Here is a 16315-nt window from a genome sequence, read left to right as displayed (position 1 = left end):
TCATTGAATTTAATACCTTTATTCATCTATTAGAAAACTCTGCTTAATACACTCGCACGTAGGCAGAGTTTTGCATCGGACAAATTTTGAGCGTGCTTGTGAATCGAGTTGTTTATTGTAATAATGGTATCACTATAAAAAATATTCATTTACCTGGTTAGAAGCCCTGAACTCCTCCACCGTATTGGTAGTGAGCAGAGCCTTAACTAGCTGCACTACACCGGGCGGGCTGATGAAGTTCGTCTCCACATTGACCACTCGTAGAGTCGAGTTCATCTCAAGAGCATCGGCCAGCAACTGGGCTGTGCGGTCGTTGAGACCGACGTTCACCAGGGACAACACTTCCAGATTGGTGTTCGTCTTGAGCGCTTCGAAGAGCTTCTCGAATTTCTCATCGCTTATGTTCTGGAATATTCGAGATATTGGTGTGAAATTATTCTTACACACGGATAGGTAAAGATGCTTTTTATTTCGATGCGACCTGGGCAAAAAAATTAATTTCAAAATTAAACTAATTTTTTTACGTGTGTGGAAAGTTGTTAATTGCAAATATAATATTATTTTACATGTAAATAATATTATATCTATTTGAATAATTATAAAAAATAAAAATCAATCCTTCAATCAAACATTAAAATCAGTTGAGTTTAATGGATCGATTATTTGTTTCACAAGCATAAACGTGGCCTTGTGATCATTTCATTTCAATATTCGATTATAAATTCTTATTCTTAGTACCATAACAAAAAAGGAAAAGTATATTCAAGGTTAATTCAATATTAATACTAACAGCTTGGACCTTGGTTATATCAACTTAATTAGCATATTTTATCCACTTAGAATAAATAAACGAAAACAATATAATCTAATTCAAATAAAAAATATGTAAATCAATGACATTTACCTTAATATTATTCCAATTGAGATCTGTGAATTTCTGGTCATTCTCCTGCACCCTTTTGATGGTGTCGTCGGGGTCAGCGTCATTTGGCGGGTCCATTGGGTATACCTGAAAAATAACAAACATTTATTTAACGAGATGAAGATATATCTATACTAATATTATAAAGCTGAAGAGTTTGTATGTTAAAACGCACTAATCTCGGGAACTACTGGTCAGATTTAAAAAATTCTTTTGGTGTTAGATATTAGAAAGCCCATTTATCGAGGAAGGCTATGGGCACAGCTAGTTTAAAGATGAAATAAAGTTTCAATTTAAAGAGGCAACATTCTTGTTTTTGTATGAATTTTTTTAATGTTTTCACACAGAAACTAATGGACCAATATCGAAAATTCAAATTCAAAAGTCACATAGGCTTTATATTTCGCTTCGTGAGTAGCTTATTTATTAAAAAAAAACATCATACACCAAGTTTATGAAATTAAAGTAAAAAAAAAATATTTTTAGTAAAATCACTGCTATTATTGAATAAGACGTATAAGCACAAGTAAGTATTCTGACGAATATATTCTGGTTTTGAATCACATGTACACAATACACAATTTAACTTCAATTGTTATAATTTTCAATGCTTACCTTGCGCTTATTTATGGGAAAAATACTGTACTGTAAATAAAAAAAAATACTCCATACCTTAGGTTTAGTAGCTTTAGTGATACCGTCCCACCCAAGGCCAACGGGTTGTCCTTTATTCAATAATGATGCGTGATATTGGTCTTGATTCATCATAGAGTGGAAACCGAGAATAGCTGCAATTTAATTTTGGCATATTATTGAATGTACATTGCTTTGGATGTATTAACAATATAACAGAATAAAAATTATTAACATCTTAATCTTATAATATATATAAATCTCGTGTCACAATGTTTGTCCTCAATGGACCCCTAAACCATTTAACCGATTATAATAAAATTCACACACCATGTGCAGTTCAATCCAACTTGAGAGATAGGATAGGTTTTATCATTACGAAAAAACCTCACGCTTCCCACTCCGACGGGCTCGGAGGTGTGGCTTGTAGGCATGCTATGCAATAGCTTTACCGCGGCAGTCCCCGAGTGCCACACGTCTTTTTTTTATTCTTATATAATAAAAATACTTGTATATTCAAAATCTCTATTAAATTCCCTACCCAAGGAACCTATTTTTCCTTCCTCTTTCCATTATAAAATTAGATTAATTCAAAACTCCAAAACATTAGCTCAATAGTTTACAACCATTTATCTTCCCACACAATCACAAATCACAACACTTATAGGATTATAATTCAAAAGTTCAACATCCCAGTTTTGTAAAATGTTTAACAATTTAGAAAATTCAACATTAAAGTCATCAATAACATCCTGGATATGCGCCAAGTGTTGCCAATACCTCCAGCTAATGTAAATAAAATAGATATAAAATGGAGCACACAATAGCTTCCAATTTATTATATACTCATGTGACATTATTTTTCTTAACAATTTCAAAAATAAATGAACTGTAATGTAACTGTCTTTGGAATAAATATCTCTAAACCTAAAATATACATAATATTCATATCAATTGAGTATCATATAACATATTAAAATCATATTCATATTGCATAAAAGTATACAATTTAATTTCTATGAGTGAAATTAATTAATTTCCTGCTTAAAAATAATTGTAGTAGTGAACAGTTTAACAAAACAAGAATGATAACGCTCTTACTGCAATTAGAGTAGTATCATAGGTATGGCATTGGGTGTTATTATCAAAATGACTCACCCGCAAGGTCGATTATTTCCTCCTGCGAGGCGCTACTTAGTGCTTGTTCATATTCGTCACCGAGATCAATTGTTATTTGTTCGTCGGCATCGCGAATTTTTTCTGGAGGCGGTGGTGGGATCCACTGAAAACATAAGGGGATAATGTTAAGAAAATATACTTCACTAGATTGTCTGAAAAAGATCTTTGTTGCAATCTTATTTTGATGAACTACAAAGAATATTGATTTGATTCATGAATTTAAAAATTAAATAACTAAATTTCTAATAAATTTAATAGTACATAATTAATTCCGTTCAATTTATTAATATAAAAGACAATAAAACACCTAATGCCCAAATAAACACTCTTTCTTACTAATTGAATGAATACCAACAAAATATTTAGGAGTACTGTTAGGAGTATTAGGAAATATCTTATCAGTGTTGTTTTCCTATGGGTATTTTTAAGCATACACATAACATAATGAACAAAACTGATGATGAGGCTTATAAGTATTAGATTTATTTAAATGAAAATCTAGATGTTTGTATAATCTAGCAATTATATAATGTAAACTGATTTGGTGGTAATTTATAAATGTACAAAAAAAAAGAAACTACTAATTTCTCATTTTTGATGGCTTATAATCAAACAAGAAAATACTATGATTTGGTTAATTCAAAGCCAGTGTAATTTGGGACATAATTTTGATAGAATTTATTCATCATTTTATCATTTCATCATTTGTGAAAGAAACTGACTTACTATTCAGCTCTTTAATATTCTTACTTAGAATAATATAAACGACATTATATAATAATCAACAGATTCATGTTAGAAAACACTAATGAGCATCAGGCAAGTCATTAAATATTGAAAATAGTTATGCAATTAAAAAAAATAGTATAACATAATAATTAATTACTATGTAAAAATATTATATGTTATTATGTTATATTTTTTTTAAGGTAAACCTTATAAATTTCTAAAGAATAGAAATTTATATATTTATAGTATTCAAACCCCCCATTCAGGGGCAACGCCTGCCCACTCAGCCAACACTCCAGAATGACGGAAGACACAAGTTCGAATAACGGCTCATGATCCATTTGTCCTATTCTTTAAAAATTTACATAATTAGCACTAGCTTTCCGCCCGCAGCTTCGCCTGCGTTTTCAAAGGATTTCGGGATAAAACCCATCCTATGTGTTAATCTAAGTTACCCTCTTTATGTGTGCTAAATTTCATTGTAATTTGAATGCTATAGAAACTAAATATCAAATATTGTACCTTCTTCCCTCGAATGACACCAGCGACATAGGGCTTCACCTCTGGACGGTCAGGTGTTTCGAGGGCCTGTTTGTTTATGTGTTCAATTAACTTCTTACGGTTCAATGGGCCAGTGGGATCCTTTTCACAAGCATAGTTTGTCCTTTGTGATGGTGGTAAAAAGGTGTCCTGGAATAGTTAAACAGTTATGAAACATCTTTTTGAAAGTATATCGCATTTCATGGTAGTTTCGGATGTAGAATTATTGGAAAACAAAGATTTCTTATTATTATAAACTTTGATGGATTTGATTGTTTATCAGATAAATATAATCTTGCATTCAAATTTGATAATTTAAGATACTTCCTATTTTATAATTGTCCGTATTTATGCAAAATGGAACCACTCGACAAATTTGCTTTTTTACGTTTCTTGAAGAATACTCATTTAAAAGTGGTCTAAATTCTTATACAAACAAGAACCACATGATTTTTACCTTGGAAACAAGGTATACTAAAAGCAGAAAGGAACCACCAGCAACAAAGAATAATACATATGAAGCAAAACCGAACCACAGCACCACGGGACTGCTTTGTTCAAACAAATAAACGATATTACTATCATGTCATTTTATACAAAACAGATCCGCACATACTTGGTACCATTATACATTACACATATTTCTATTAATAACAATTATTTTTAATACACAAAATGGAACCAGGTTTCTGTGGTATGGTTATGCGTAAAATAAATTCATAATTTAATTGTAATTTTTTATTGCAAAATAAAACCACAAGCATTCGGTTCTATCATGCATAAATAAATATTGTAAAACATCCTGAAACCCATCATCGCTATACGGTACCAAATGCCTTGACTTGTGCACAATGCAGAATGCTTCTCATCTTTAAACAACGTATTTCATTACGTCATAATTAATAGCTCAAAGTGCAAAACTCCAATTTTTTAAGTAAAACGTCGAACATCTGTCAATAATCAATACCTATAGGTGACATTCAGCGAAGTATTTCGAATACGTCACGGCCGTTTTTTTTTCTCCGCGAAGTAAGTTCTATTGTTTTTGTTAATTATTACCTTTAAAATTAAATGTGAAAATGTTTAGTAATAAATAAATAAGGAAGCAATTGGTAAGAAAAGCATTGGAGACGAACACCGAAGATAATAATGAAGATACAACGGGTAAGTAGTTTTATTTAATGCATATAAGTACTTATTGAATCTATGAGATGCAGGTATTATATACGCTTTATCCACTTTTGATTCATTCCCGATTGTGGAGTGATTTTAAAAAGATAGTTCATTAATTAGTAAGTACAAGAGGAATCCTGTGTGGATTTACGTATTTTAACGACACTGTTGTTGTTCACGAAGGCGAGTCGAATTATTAAGAGTCATTTTGTTACGATTCATCTGTCATTGTGAGATGAAACTACTAAACCCTGTTTTAAAAACAACTGTCGATGATCTATTTAGGTACCTACCTACTATTTTGGTAAAATACGTTTAGATTCAGATTCAGTACAGTACATGCAGCGCATATAATTATTTGTTTGATTTTAAAAGTCGCGCTGCCACTGTTTTGACCGGAACAAGGCCCTAGCCCGCGAAATTGAAAATTTTAACAAGTTTATTTAATTTTTGCTAGGTTTGGTCACTGTTGATTTTTAGGGGTCCGTACCCAAAAGGTAAAACGAGACCCTATTACTAAGACTCCGCTGTCCGTCTGTCCCTCTGTCTCATGAACTGTGATAGTAAGACAGTCGAAATTTTCATAGATGATGTATTTCTGATGCCGCTGTAACAACAAATACTAAAAAAACAGAATAAAATAAATATTTTAGAGGCTCCCATACAATAAACCGTGATTTTTTAGCCGTTTTTATGGATAATGGTACGGAACTCTTCGTTGCGCGAGTCCAACTCGCACTTAGCCAGTTTTTTGTACATGGCGCATGTACCTACAACATACTTAGTCGTCTAGTAGGGACAAGACTTTATTAGAACTAATAATATTTTGCTTTCACCATATATCTACGTATAAAAGCCACACGGCTTTATTGTTTTGATTTAAAGCTTTTTTCTTTTTATTACAGAAGATAATGAAGAACCTTATACGTCGATGCCTCTGGAGAAGCTTTCTTCACCGTCAAGCGATATTCAGGCCATATTACATCTCATTCCACAATATGCACAGAGTTTTTATAACAATCTTATTAGTGATGATGCAATAGAAGACCACATAGATGGACTAGACACGGTGGATTTTGAAATCCAATTTGATGATAACGTCGAATAAACGTCCTCTATATGTATTATTTTATATATCTTTTTTAATAAAGCTTTATTCCGATATTATAAATACATAGTTTCATTTATATCATTAAATTCCTGGGTTGTGGTTCTTTTTTGTATAAGAGAAAACCTATCAATTGATAAATGTTAAAAGGAACCACATGCACATTTTCTTAATTATCTAGAAAGTTTAAGAGTATTCAGAGCAAATTTATATACACATACTTAAATAAGTAATTTATCAATGAATTTAAATAAAATAAATATTAATTTTACTTCATCTAACAGAGCTGCAAATTTTTTTGTAAATCCTTTGATATCTCAGAAGTGCATTTTTGCTGGGTGGTTCCTTTTTGCTTAAATACGGACAATTGTGTTAAAAGATTCTCATTTTAATCCATGTATTGCAGTGTGGCCATGGTAAATTTAAGTTTGCAAATTTTATTGATGATTTTGATTTGAATAAACATTAAATTATAAAATTTATAGCAGTATCAAAATCCAAAAAAATAAATAACTTTAGTGATCATTGCTTTTAATACAAAATATACTTGTACATTTAAAAATCAGATCGCTCATTTAGAAATTTGGTGTTTACAAAAGTATTTTATTAATGTCTTAGTACTGGGTACTCAAAATTAATTATCTTATCATGTTTTGTCACATGTTTTATTAGAATAAATGAAGTAGGGCTTGGCTAATCTTAATTACAATTGATAAAATGGTTTTAAGGACAGAAATCTAAAGCACTTGGATAATCTAAGTGCATATCAATAAAATATGTTTCAAGTTACTTTTTAAGTACCTACCTACCTACTATCTAAGTATTTCTATTATCTAGGTAAAATAGAAATATGTAATGCTATTTTCTGGAATTTATTATGAAACAGTTTTGCAATCAGATATTTCATACTGCACATGTTTTAACTTAGTTATAGTAGGACAAATGCTCTTCAATCTAATAAATATAGTAGGTACTGCACAAATAGTAAAAGATGAATTTTATTTTTTCACTTGACAGAAAATTATGCTACTAAAGTACTAACAGTTTAACAGTATACCTATATCAATATGTTAAAAACTTACATCTGGATCAACTTCCTTGGCGAGCATAGTCAGCTCTTCCTGCGATAGTTTGGCCAGTAACTCATCGACATCGATTTCATCGTATGTAGACAACTCTCTTCCGTATAGTTTGGCCGGTGTCGTCATTGTCGTCGTCTTCGTACTTGACGACTTCTGTAACCACAAATTAACACGAATTCACACACTGGCTTTACGCTCAATCATTACATAATGGAGTATTTTTACGGTAAATAAACATGACAAGCTTCAGTACACCACACCCAATATAAATTGGCCGTAGATAAGCAAAAAGGATCCAACCCACAACATGACCGAAAATGAGTTAAATATACCAAACTGCTCGTCTAGGTCTATATTTTCGATTAGCAAAAACAATCCAAGTAAAATATGAATATTTTGACGTTAAATTGACACTGGGTACCAACCCACATGTATGGAGAAGCCATATTTTAGTTTCGTAAAAACGATCCATTCTTCTTGGATCATATTGTAAAACGCTCAGTCTAAGAAACTAACACAAAACTAAAATGTTTAAAAAAATCCAAAGCATGTGGATCCTTTTAGATATTTAATTTTTATGATATTATGATGCAATAGATAAATCACTAAAAAGATTCAGAAAGCATGGATCTCTTTTGTTAAACTGAATTTTGTAGAAATGTATACTGGTTTAATAACAAAAACGATTCAGAACATTTGGATAGACTGAATATTATGTATTTAAAGCTTGAGGCGTTAGGCATGCATTAAGTTCACACTCCAAGTATCTTGATCGGGTCACACATCTTTGCCTTTTTTATACCGATTTTTCGAAAATAGAAGAACTTTGAAAATACCTGAAAAAATTTACGAAGCTGACGAATATGTCGAAGTAACAAAAAAAAAATTACTCGCACAACTATCGATCACGCGCTCATGTGATCTTTATTACCTTCATTCAAGAATTGCCTATAGAAGACTGTAAGGTTTGTTGGGGATATAAATTATTAAGACTGAAATCGATTGTATGCGCACCTCCATCGACTAAACAGTTTAGTCATGTTGAATTCAAGAGGAGAATACAGCTCGACAGATCAGTTTAGTCGATGCAAAAGTTGTATGTATGGGCGGGCTCGAAAAGTAAATCTTCGGAGGTATCTGATAATGATTTTCAATGAATATGGCCAAATGTTAAAGAAAAGCCCAATTAGACGATTTGGAGTCAATCTTTGACTATTTATCTAAATACTGCCTGGATTTCTATAAATCAATCCAAGGGGGCAATCCAAGACTTCATGACGATGTAGATATGGCGATGAACCGCACTTCGCACACGAAGAAGAATAGTAAATCGGATAGAATTAATATGTTTTATATAAATAATGAAAAAAAAAAATTGAAAGTTAGTTGTTTTATTTATGAAATTAAAAAAAAATAAGGATCTTAGTAGCAATTAGCTACTTTGAATCGTTTTTGCGAAATGAAAATTCACTTATCATAATTGAAAATAGGTTTTATCAAAAAGGATCCTAACACACATTTAGCTGAATATTTCAAGAAATAAAACTAAATTCAATAAAATTTGTTTGTAAGAATAAAATATACATTGACACACACACTTTTCCTTAAGAAGCAATTAACACAAGCAAGTCTTTATATGAGCAAACACAGGTTAAACTTCAAACTTCAATAACTCAAAAGTAACATTTTGTGGGTTGGATCCTTTTTGGTTATCTACGGCCAATTAATCAATACGAAGAACTAACAAAACGAATGTTGACGTATTTGTTAAACAACTACTTTATAAACGCGCAAAAACATCATTTCAGTTTAGATATCGCTGTTTGCTTACATTTTATTTAATGAAATTTTTAAAATCCAAATATGGTTATTATTTTAACGCCACGAGCAACGTCTATGAACGCCAAATAGAGACTGGAAAATGCACATACGAAAGACCGAATAAAACTTATTAAAATGCAACATGAGTAAAAGAGACAGAGTATCTAGGGAAGCGTCTGTATTGTCACAAAGAAAGGCTTGTTCCATTACCGGTTTCTTATCAAGTTTCGATTTTAAATAAAAAATCTATAAATAATATTATTACGTATTAGCACAGAATACTTAATAGAAGCTAACACTAGTATAAGTGCTGATTTACACAGGGTCAGTAACTGACTACAAATTCGAGGCAAATCAGTGCTGAGCTGAAAAAAAACCCTGTGTAAACAGATTTGAAGTCAGTACAGAGTCTTGAAGTCTATGTAAACAGTTAAATTCAGTCGCGGCGCCGAAATTCGGCGCGCTGACTTGTCTACTGACCCTGTGTAAATCAGCACTTAGTTTATTGTATACGACAAATATATAGATTATAGGTAAAGTTTTACACATAGGTACGCATTTATTTTTCAAAACACTTTCTAAACGAGTATTTTCGTGTACTTAAGTACTAGGTAGTAGGTAGGTGCATTATACAAATTAAAATTGATTAAGTAGCTATTAAAATATTAAAATACACCTTTAAACGCAATAAACACACACATTACTGATTAATCAACAATTAATAAGTATTTTAATTTACGAAGCTCTAAATTAGTTTCTAATTTCCGATTCGAACTTTATAATTTCTTATGCACTTATTCAAAAAAGGGGTGCCTACTCAATTATTTGATATTTCTAGCCTATGTTAGAGGTCCGCGCCGCAGTCCAAAAGCCCAGCGGCGGCGCGCCGGATGCGGCACCTGGCGCGGCGCGGCGTCGCCGGCGTGGGCTAGTTATTTTTAAAGTTATTAGGGGGTGGGCGGGCAGTAAAAAAATCTTTCTTTAAGTTTAATAAAAAAATTATTTTTATTAAAATCAAGTAGCTTAACTATTTAGTGATGAACATGATAATTATAAACATTGCCAATAATTTTATTGGCAATGTTTTTTTTTTTTTTTTATGTCAGAGCAAGCAAAGGTGGGCCACCTGATGTTAAGTGGTCATCACCGACCGTCCATAAACACTTGTAACACTAGGAGTGTTACAGGTGCTTTGCCGGCCTTTTATGGACAAATAAGCTCTTTTCTTGAAGGCCCCAATGTCGTAGTTGTTCGGGAACACCGCAGGTGGCAAATCGGTCCATAGTTTCACCGTACGCGGAAGGAAGTTGCGGGTGAAGCGGACAGTGGTGGAGCGCCAACCATCCAGATGGTGCGGATGGAACTGGTTTTTACGGCGTGTGGTCCGGTGGTGGAACTGTGCGGCTGGTAAAAGGTGGAACAATTCCTCAGAGCACTCCCCATAGTAGATTCTGTACAGTATACAGAGAGACGCAACGTCTCTCCGCACTGACAGTGGGTCGAGCCTATCGGAAAGCCTACGGTCATCGACAATTCGAGCTGCTCGACGTTGGATGCGGTCAAGAGGAAGGAGTTGATACTGTGGGGCTCCGGCCCAGAGATGAGAACAGTACCCCATATGCGGTCGCACCTGAGCCTTGTACAGCTGAAGTCGGTGGGCCGGCTTGAAGTACTGTCTCGATCTACTCAGCACACCAAGTTTTTTCGAGGCTAATTTAGCTTTCGCTTCCAAATGACTGCGGAATTGAACGTCACTCGAGATTTCAACTCCGAGGATTCCGATTTTCGGCGATATACTAAGGGGAGTACTCTTAAATCGAGGTTCTACGACAAATGGGGTCTTTTTAGCGGTGAACGCGCAAACCTGTGTCTTTAGGGGATTGAACTCGATTAAGTTCGCCCCAATCCGAGACTTCTTGGAGAGAAGACTCGACTTCAGGCACAAGTTTGTTTCGACTCTCATTGAGGCTTTCCTTTGAGGTGTTTGCACGGCCGGGATAAAGAGCATCCCCCCTACTGTCGTCTGCATAGCAATGAATGTTACTGATTTGTAACAAATCATGTTTATAATTATCATGGATAAAAATAATTTTGTTAACTTTTGCAGGATTTAGACGCGATCTCTTCGCAGTTAAGACTAGCCCAGCTACAGAAAAAACCCTTTTACTTGGCGTGCTTGAAGCTAGGATAGATAGAAGCGATCGCGCTAATTCGGCAAGCCCAGGAAAAACAACTTTTTTTTTGTTCCCAGAACTTAAGAATGTTGCCCTTTACATCTCCTAAATCTGAAGGGTTAGCCGTAGCCAAATATCTCCAACACTCTTGAGCGACGTCGTCATCCCCATCAATAAATCTATTGGAGTGTTTTTTGGCTAGCTTTTGGAGTAAAACATCTGGCATCGATTTAGTAGACATTGTCTATTATCGTTGCCGTGTTGTAGACAACAACGCGTGCTGTGTTCGCGCGCAAAATTTGAACTCGGCGCCAATTTTTCTGTGACCCGGCGGCGGCGGCGGCGCGCCGGGGTCTCTCGGCGGCGGCACGCCGGCGTGGCGCGGACCTCTAGCCTATGTATGAAATTAATGAAATAAGTACCATAAATAAATCTTTAAAAAAAAAAGACGTGTTGCACTCCGGGAGTGCCGGCAGAAGTGAAAACTTGATTATTAACGTTCAGCATGTTTGATATTTTGGAATGGTATCCGTCTTTACGCATGGAATAAAAGGGCTAAAAAAAAAACATCCGTCTTACGTTTTTTCGATCAGGCCACGTGTCCTGACGCGAGTTTAAGATTTTATACCCAACGCCGCTAAAGAAGTTTTACTTCAAAAACAAAACTAGGTATAATTGTGTCTTTGTAATCTAGTTGAACCTGCTATTTGATTGAATGTCTAGCGCGTTCATTGAATGACGACAAAATTCCAAACGTCTACAAGAAGACGGTTGCGAGCCAATGGAGCGGGGCTCAATAAATTTATGTGTAGTTAAAAAAATACGAACCTAACCTAGCCCACGCCTTATCTAAACCTTATGCTTAGGTAAATATGATTTTCAGTCACGACGTTGAACGACGCTCCACTCAGTGTTAGCAACCAGCCCCCCTAGCCAAGTGGCTTTCTGTTAGCGTAGCGTTCAATAGAATAGACTACGATTGTATGAGATTGACGTAAGTTGTAGATATAGATTGACGTAAGTTGTAGATATAGATATAGATTGACGTAAGTTGTAGATATAGATATATCTACAACTTACGTCAATCTCATACAATCGTAGTCTATTCTATTGAACGCTACGCTAACAGAAAGCCACTTGGCTAGGGGGGCTGAAGTGAACTGATGGCTCCACTACGAGACGACACTTCATTACGAGTTCTCCTTTAGTTCATTCATTAAATGCCGTCATTCAATGAACGTGCTAGACATTCAATGAAATAGCAGATTTAAAAAATGACTGCGACATGTCTATGTGATTGTGATGAATATCCACAGTGAATATCGTAGAACAAATAAACAACCTAAATCGACCAAGATGACACTACCTAGTACCTACCTACTTATACATCTCATTCTGCTAGGTCAATAACAAAAGTAGGTACAGTACTGTTTACCATATAAAATACTCATACATATATGTGCAAATAATGTAGAGGTCATGGGCGTAGCCACGGTGGGGCAGGGTGGGGCGCTTGCCCCACTCTAGCTTTGACCTGGAAGGTAGGTAGATACCTAACCAAATCTATATAAAAATCGAAGTACCTACTAACTACTAAGCTTAATATCCGTAAGAAATTTCACACTCGATTCTCGAAAGTCGACAGGCGACACAGAAAATGCGACCTTTATAATTAGTATTATTTACCTCTAAATTGACTGACTAACAACTAACAAGTGTCATACGCCCAGCGACCAAACGGCTGAAGATTTTTGGATCTATTTCGTAGTGTGGTAGGTGAACAATAAGGTGGTTTTGAATAAGAATAATTCGAATAACGAATTACACACGAAAAAAGAAAATAGCTGAGGCTTCTATGTTACATGAACTCTAAGAAAAATGAGTATAGTACCCCAATTAGTTACCCCACTAACTTATCCAATTTCACTTTTGTTGTGTTACACGTTCTACAACTCACTGATACTTTTTACTTTACACTTTTTTTTTCTAGTGCCTACACTAGAAAAAATGCATTCGCGAATGCCATCGCGAATGCCTTCGCAAATGCCTTCGCAAATGCCTTCGCGAATGCCATCGCGAATGCCTTCGCAAATGCCTTCGCGAATGCCATCGCGAATGCCTTCGCAAATGCCTTCGCGAATGACTTCGCCAATGCCTTCGCAAATGCCTTCGCGAATGCCTTCGCAAATGCCTTCGCGAATGACTTCGCCAATGCCTTCGCAAATGCCTTCGCGAATGCCATCGCGAATGCCTTCGCAAATGCCTTCGCAAATGCCTTCGCGAATGCCATCGCGAATGCCTTCGCAAATGCCTTCGCGAATGCCATCGCGAATGCCTTCGCAAATGCCTTCGCGAATGACTTCGCCAATGCCTTCGCGAATGCCATCGCGAATGCCTTCGCAAATGCCTTCGCGAATGCCTTCGCAAATGCCGGCGGTACGGCCGCCGGCATTTGAAGACCTGGATATAACTTTGGGTACATACTTGGTACATACAGTTGCTAGTTACATATTATTTTTTATTGTTGCCCCACCTTGAGCCCATGGCTAGCTACGCCCATGGTAGAGGTAGTTATTATAAGTATGTAGATAACGCAATAAACAATTACAACCAATTAATACAATTAAAATTATTTGGACATGAAGAATTTAATCCCATATTTTTGATAATTTGAAAGCCATATAAATAGCCCTTTGGTTAGGTAGGTACCCACTTTATAATGACTTTTTTACGTTTAATATACCTACTTAAATATAGTAAATTATAAATGGAATCGTCAATGTCTTCTGCCTTATAAATAGTGTCCTATGACCAATCACCTACTATAAAAAAAATATTTAGTACCTAGAGAGAAGATCTGCATGAAAGTAATTTCACTTGAAGAATAAAATAATTCAAACACATAATATTATGTAGGTAGCTAAGAGCTGCCTACTCTAAGAACAAAAGCAATTATCATATCAGCGCGTGTCTGAAAGACTGTTGTTAAAAATTATACGAGGTCGTGACATTTGGGTGTCATAATATATTATCTCCAGTCACTATGGGAGGTTACGCAATGGTCTATTTCATTCTTTGCCTGCCTAATGACTTGTTGCTATTGAACTCCCGTCACGAAGTCACGACCTTCCTTATTATTCGTCAAGTGATATAACAGAGACATACAAGAGAACTGTAAACTGTTTAGTTTATTATGTTCATAATATTATTATCTTATTTAGATTACCTACGGTCTTGGGTAATTTTTATGGTAAGTTTGAAATCTTCTCTCCTGGAGGATCGGTATCGATGACAAAAATAAAAAACCCTATGTCTAATATTCACTAAAATGCCTGAATAACGGCTACAGCCTACAACTCAGCTCTTTATGATAATAAATATAAAATAAGTCTATGGATTTAATAGTGGTTTTTGCCTTGGCCATGAATAACTAAATACCTACCTATACTAATAGAACGATATTCGAAACACAAATTTAAATGAAGACGCCTTATCTTGTTTACATAAACATAACTACCTATGTACTTACTTTAATGATACAAAATCACTATTATTATTTATTTGTACCTATAGTAAAATTGTAGTAAAAAGCATTTGTAACCAATCTATCATAGAAGTTGAATTATTTGCATGTAATATAAACAAAAATCAGAAAAGCTATTCAAGGCAATGATATGGTAGATACTATAATAGACGTAAGGTCATGTGAATTTACCAGGCACCAGCTTCTAAAAGGCCAGAAGAGTCACGATTATACAGTAGGTAGATGCTTATATTATATATTATGAGTAACAATTTAATAGAATTGTTTTAATTTTTGCAATGATCAAAATTACCTATAATTATGATGATAATGATGATATATGAATGATTATCAAGAATCCAAGAAATGTAATCTAAGAAGTGCCTAAGTACTTAGATAATATTAAAGCAACAGTCTAGACTCTAAGAGTCTTGTTTAATAATGTTCCTTATAACTGCCAGATACCAATTGCAATAATTAATTAACGTCTTGGTTGTTCTAATTAAATAATTTTGAATCAATTAAATGTGAAATTTGATTTGTTGTGAAGTGATTGATTCGTTAAATGGTTGTTCCTGTTGACCACACTACTACGACAGGCCGACCGCTGGCGGAACGCCAGTCTGCTATAATTGGTGGTCGGCAGACCAGAGACAAACGGTATTCTTAGTTGCACTCGGCCACTGGCCTGCCGAAAATCATCAATGCGTGTACAGTAGGTACGCGTCACGTAAAAAGTACGCTGGATGAAAGTGATGGGGTGTGTTTGCGCATGGATCGAGTTTTGCACGTAAGCTATGTGCCGATTATTTTATTTTTGAACTAGGCTCGCGAATCGTGGCTTCTCAACTACCTATTTGTTATTCTTATACCACCTCATAACACCAAATATACCGATAAATCGCCAATGCGCAGCTTAACCGTCAGCGTTCTTTTTAGGTACTTGACGCGATAGGTAATGTAATGAACAAAACAAAATAACTACACACTCCTTGAACTATAAAGACTTCGACTTGACCTAGAAGTAGTGACGGGCAAAATAAAACATTAGCGATTCAGTTTTTTAAATAGAGCAACGAACTTTTTGTCAGATTGAAACCTATGACTTGCCTATGACAAAAAATGCGACAAGATTGTCAGTCGACCAACAGTCGACAGTAATTGTCGAAAGTCAATAAAAGTGTTAAAAATATTTCATGAGCCACATAAATAAATTCACATTTAAATTAGGTATTTGTTCCATAATTAATAAAGAAATCTGTGTCCGTTGTTGTTTGTCTATTATAATGTCACTACCATTCGGACCACCTGTGCAAGTTTCTCCTCTGATAAGAGGAATAAGATACGCATTGTTAGCTGCAGGCGTTATGTATGGCATAGCTAAACAATTTGCATATGGAGCGATGGAAGCGAGATGGAGGGAGGAAGAAG

General features: G+C 34.8%; 1 protein-coding gene and 1 long non-coding RNA gene across 10 annotated transcripts in view; one reads left to right on the top strand and one right to left on the bottom strand.

Moving 5' to 3' along the window:
* Positions 1-16315, bottom strand: part of LOC123693445 (tropomodulin-1) — a 66599-nt gene that overhangs the window by 5545 nt on the left and 44739 nt on the right. For 8 of the 9 annotated variants that reach the window (XM_045638545.1, XM_045638543.1, XM_045638542.1 and 5 more), the window contains exons 2-7: positions 7367-7519; positions 3986-4153; positions 2714-2837; positions 1595-1710; positions 905-1009; positions 154-405 (exon numbers count right to left, since the gene is read on the bottom strand). In XM_045638545.1, coding sequence (XP_045494501.1) covers positions 154-405; positions 905-1009; positions 1595-1710; positions 2714-2837; positions 3986-4153; positions 7367-7519 — 918 coding nt within the window. Of the gene's footprint in view, positions 1-153; positions 406-904; positions 1010-1594; positions 1711-2713; positions 2838-3985; positions 4154-7366; positions 7520-9197; positions 9287-16315 lie in introns of those variants that run through there. The other variant, XM_045638548.1, reaches the window with a different exon arrangement.
* Positions 635-15817, top strand: LOC123693448. The gene is made up of 3 exons (XR_006751688.1): positions 635-645; positions 5508-5511; positions 15604-15817. It is a non-coding gene; the product is annotated as an uncharacterized LOC123693448 (long non-coding RNA).

Source organism: Colias croceus, chromosome 7 (assembly GCF_905220415.1).
Source record: "Colias croceus chromosome 7, ilColCroc2.1".
Taxonomy (NCBI): Eukaryota; Metazoa; Arthropoda; class Insecta; order Lepidoptera; family Pieridae; genus Colias; species Colias croceus.
This window is presented reverse-complemented; position numbering and strand designations above follow the sequence as displayed.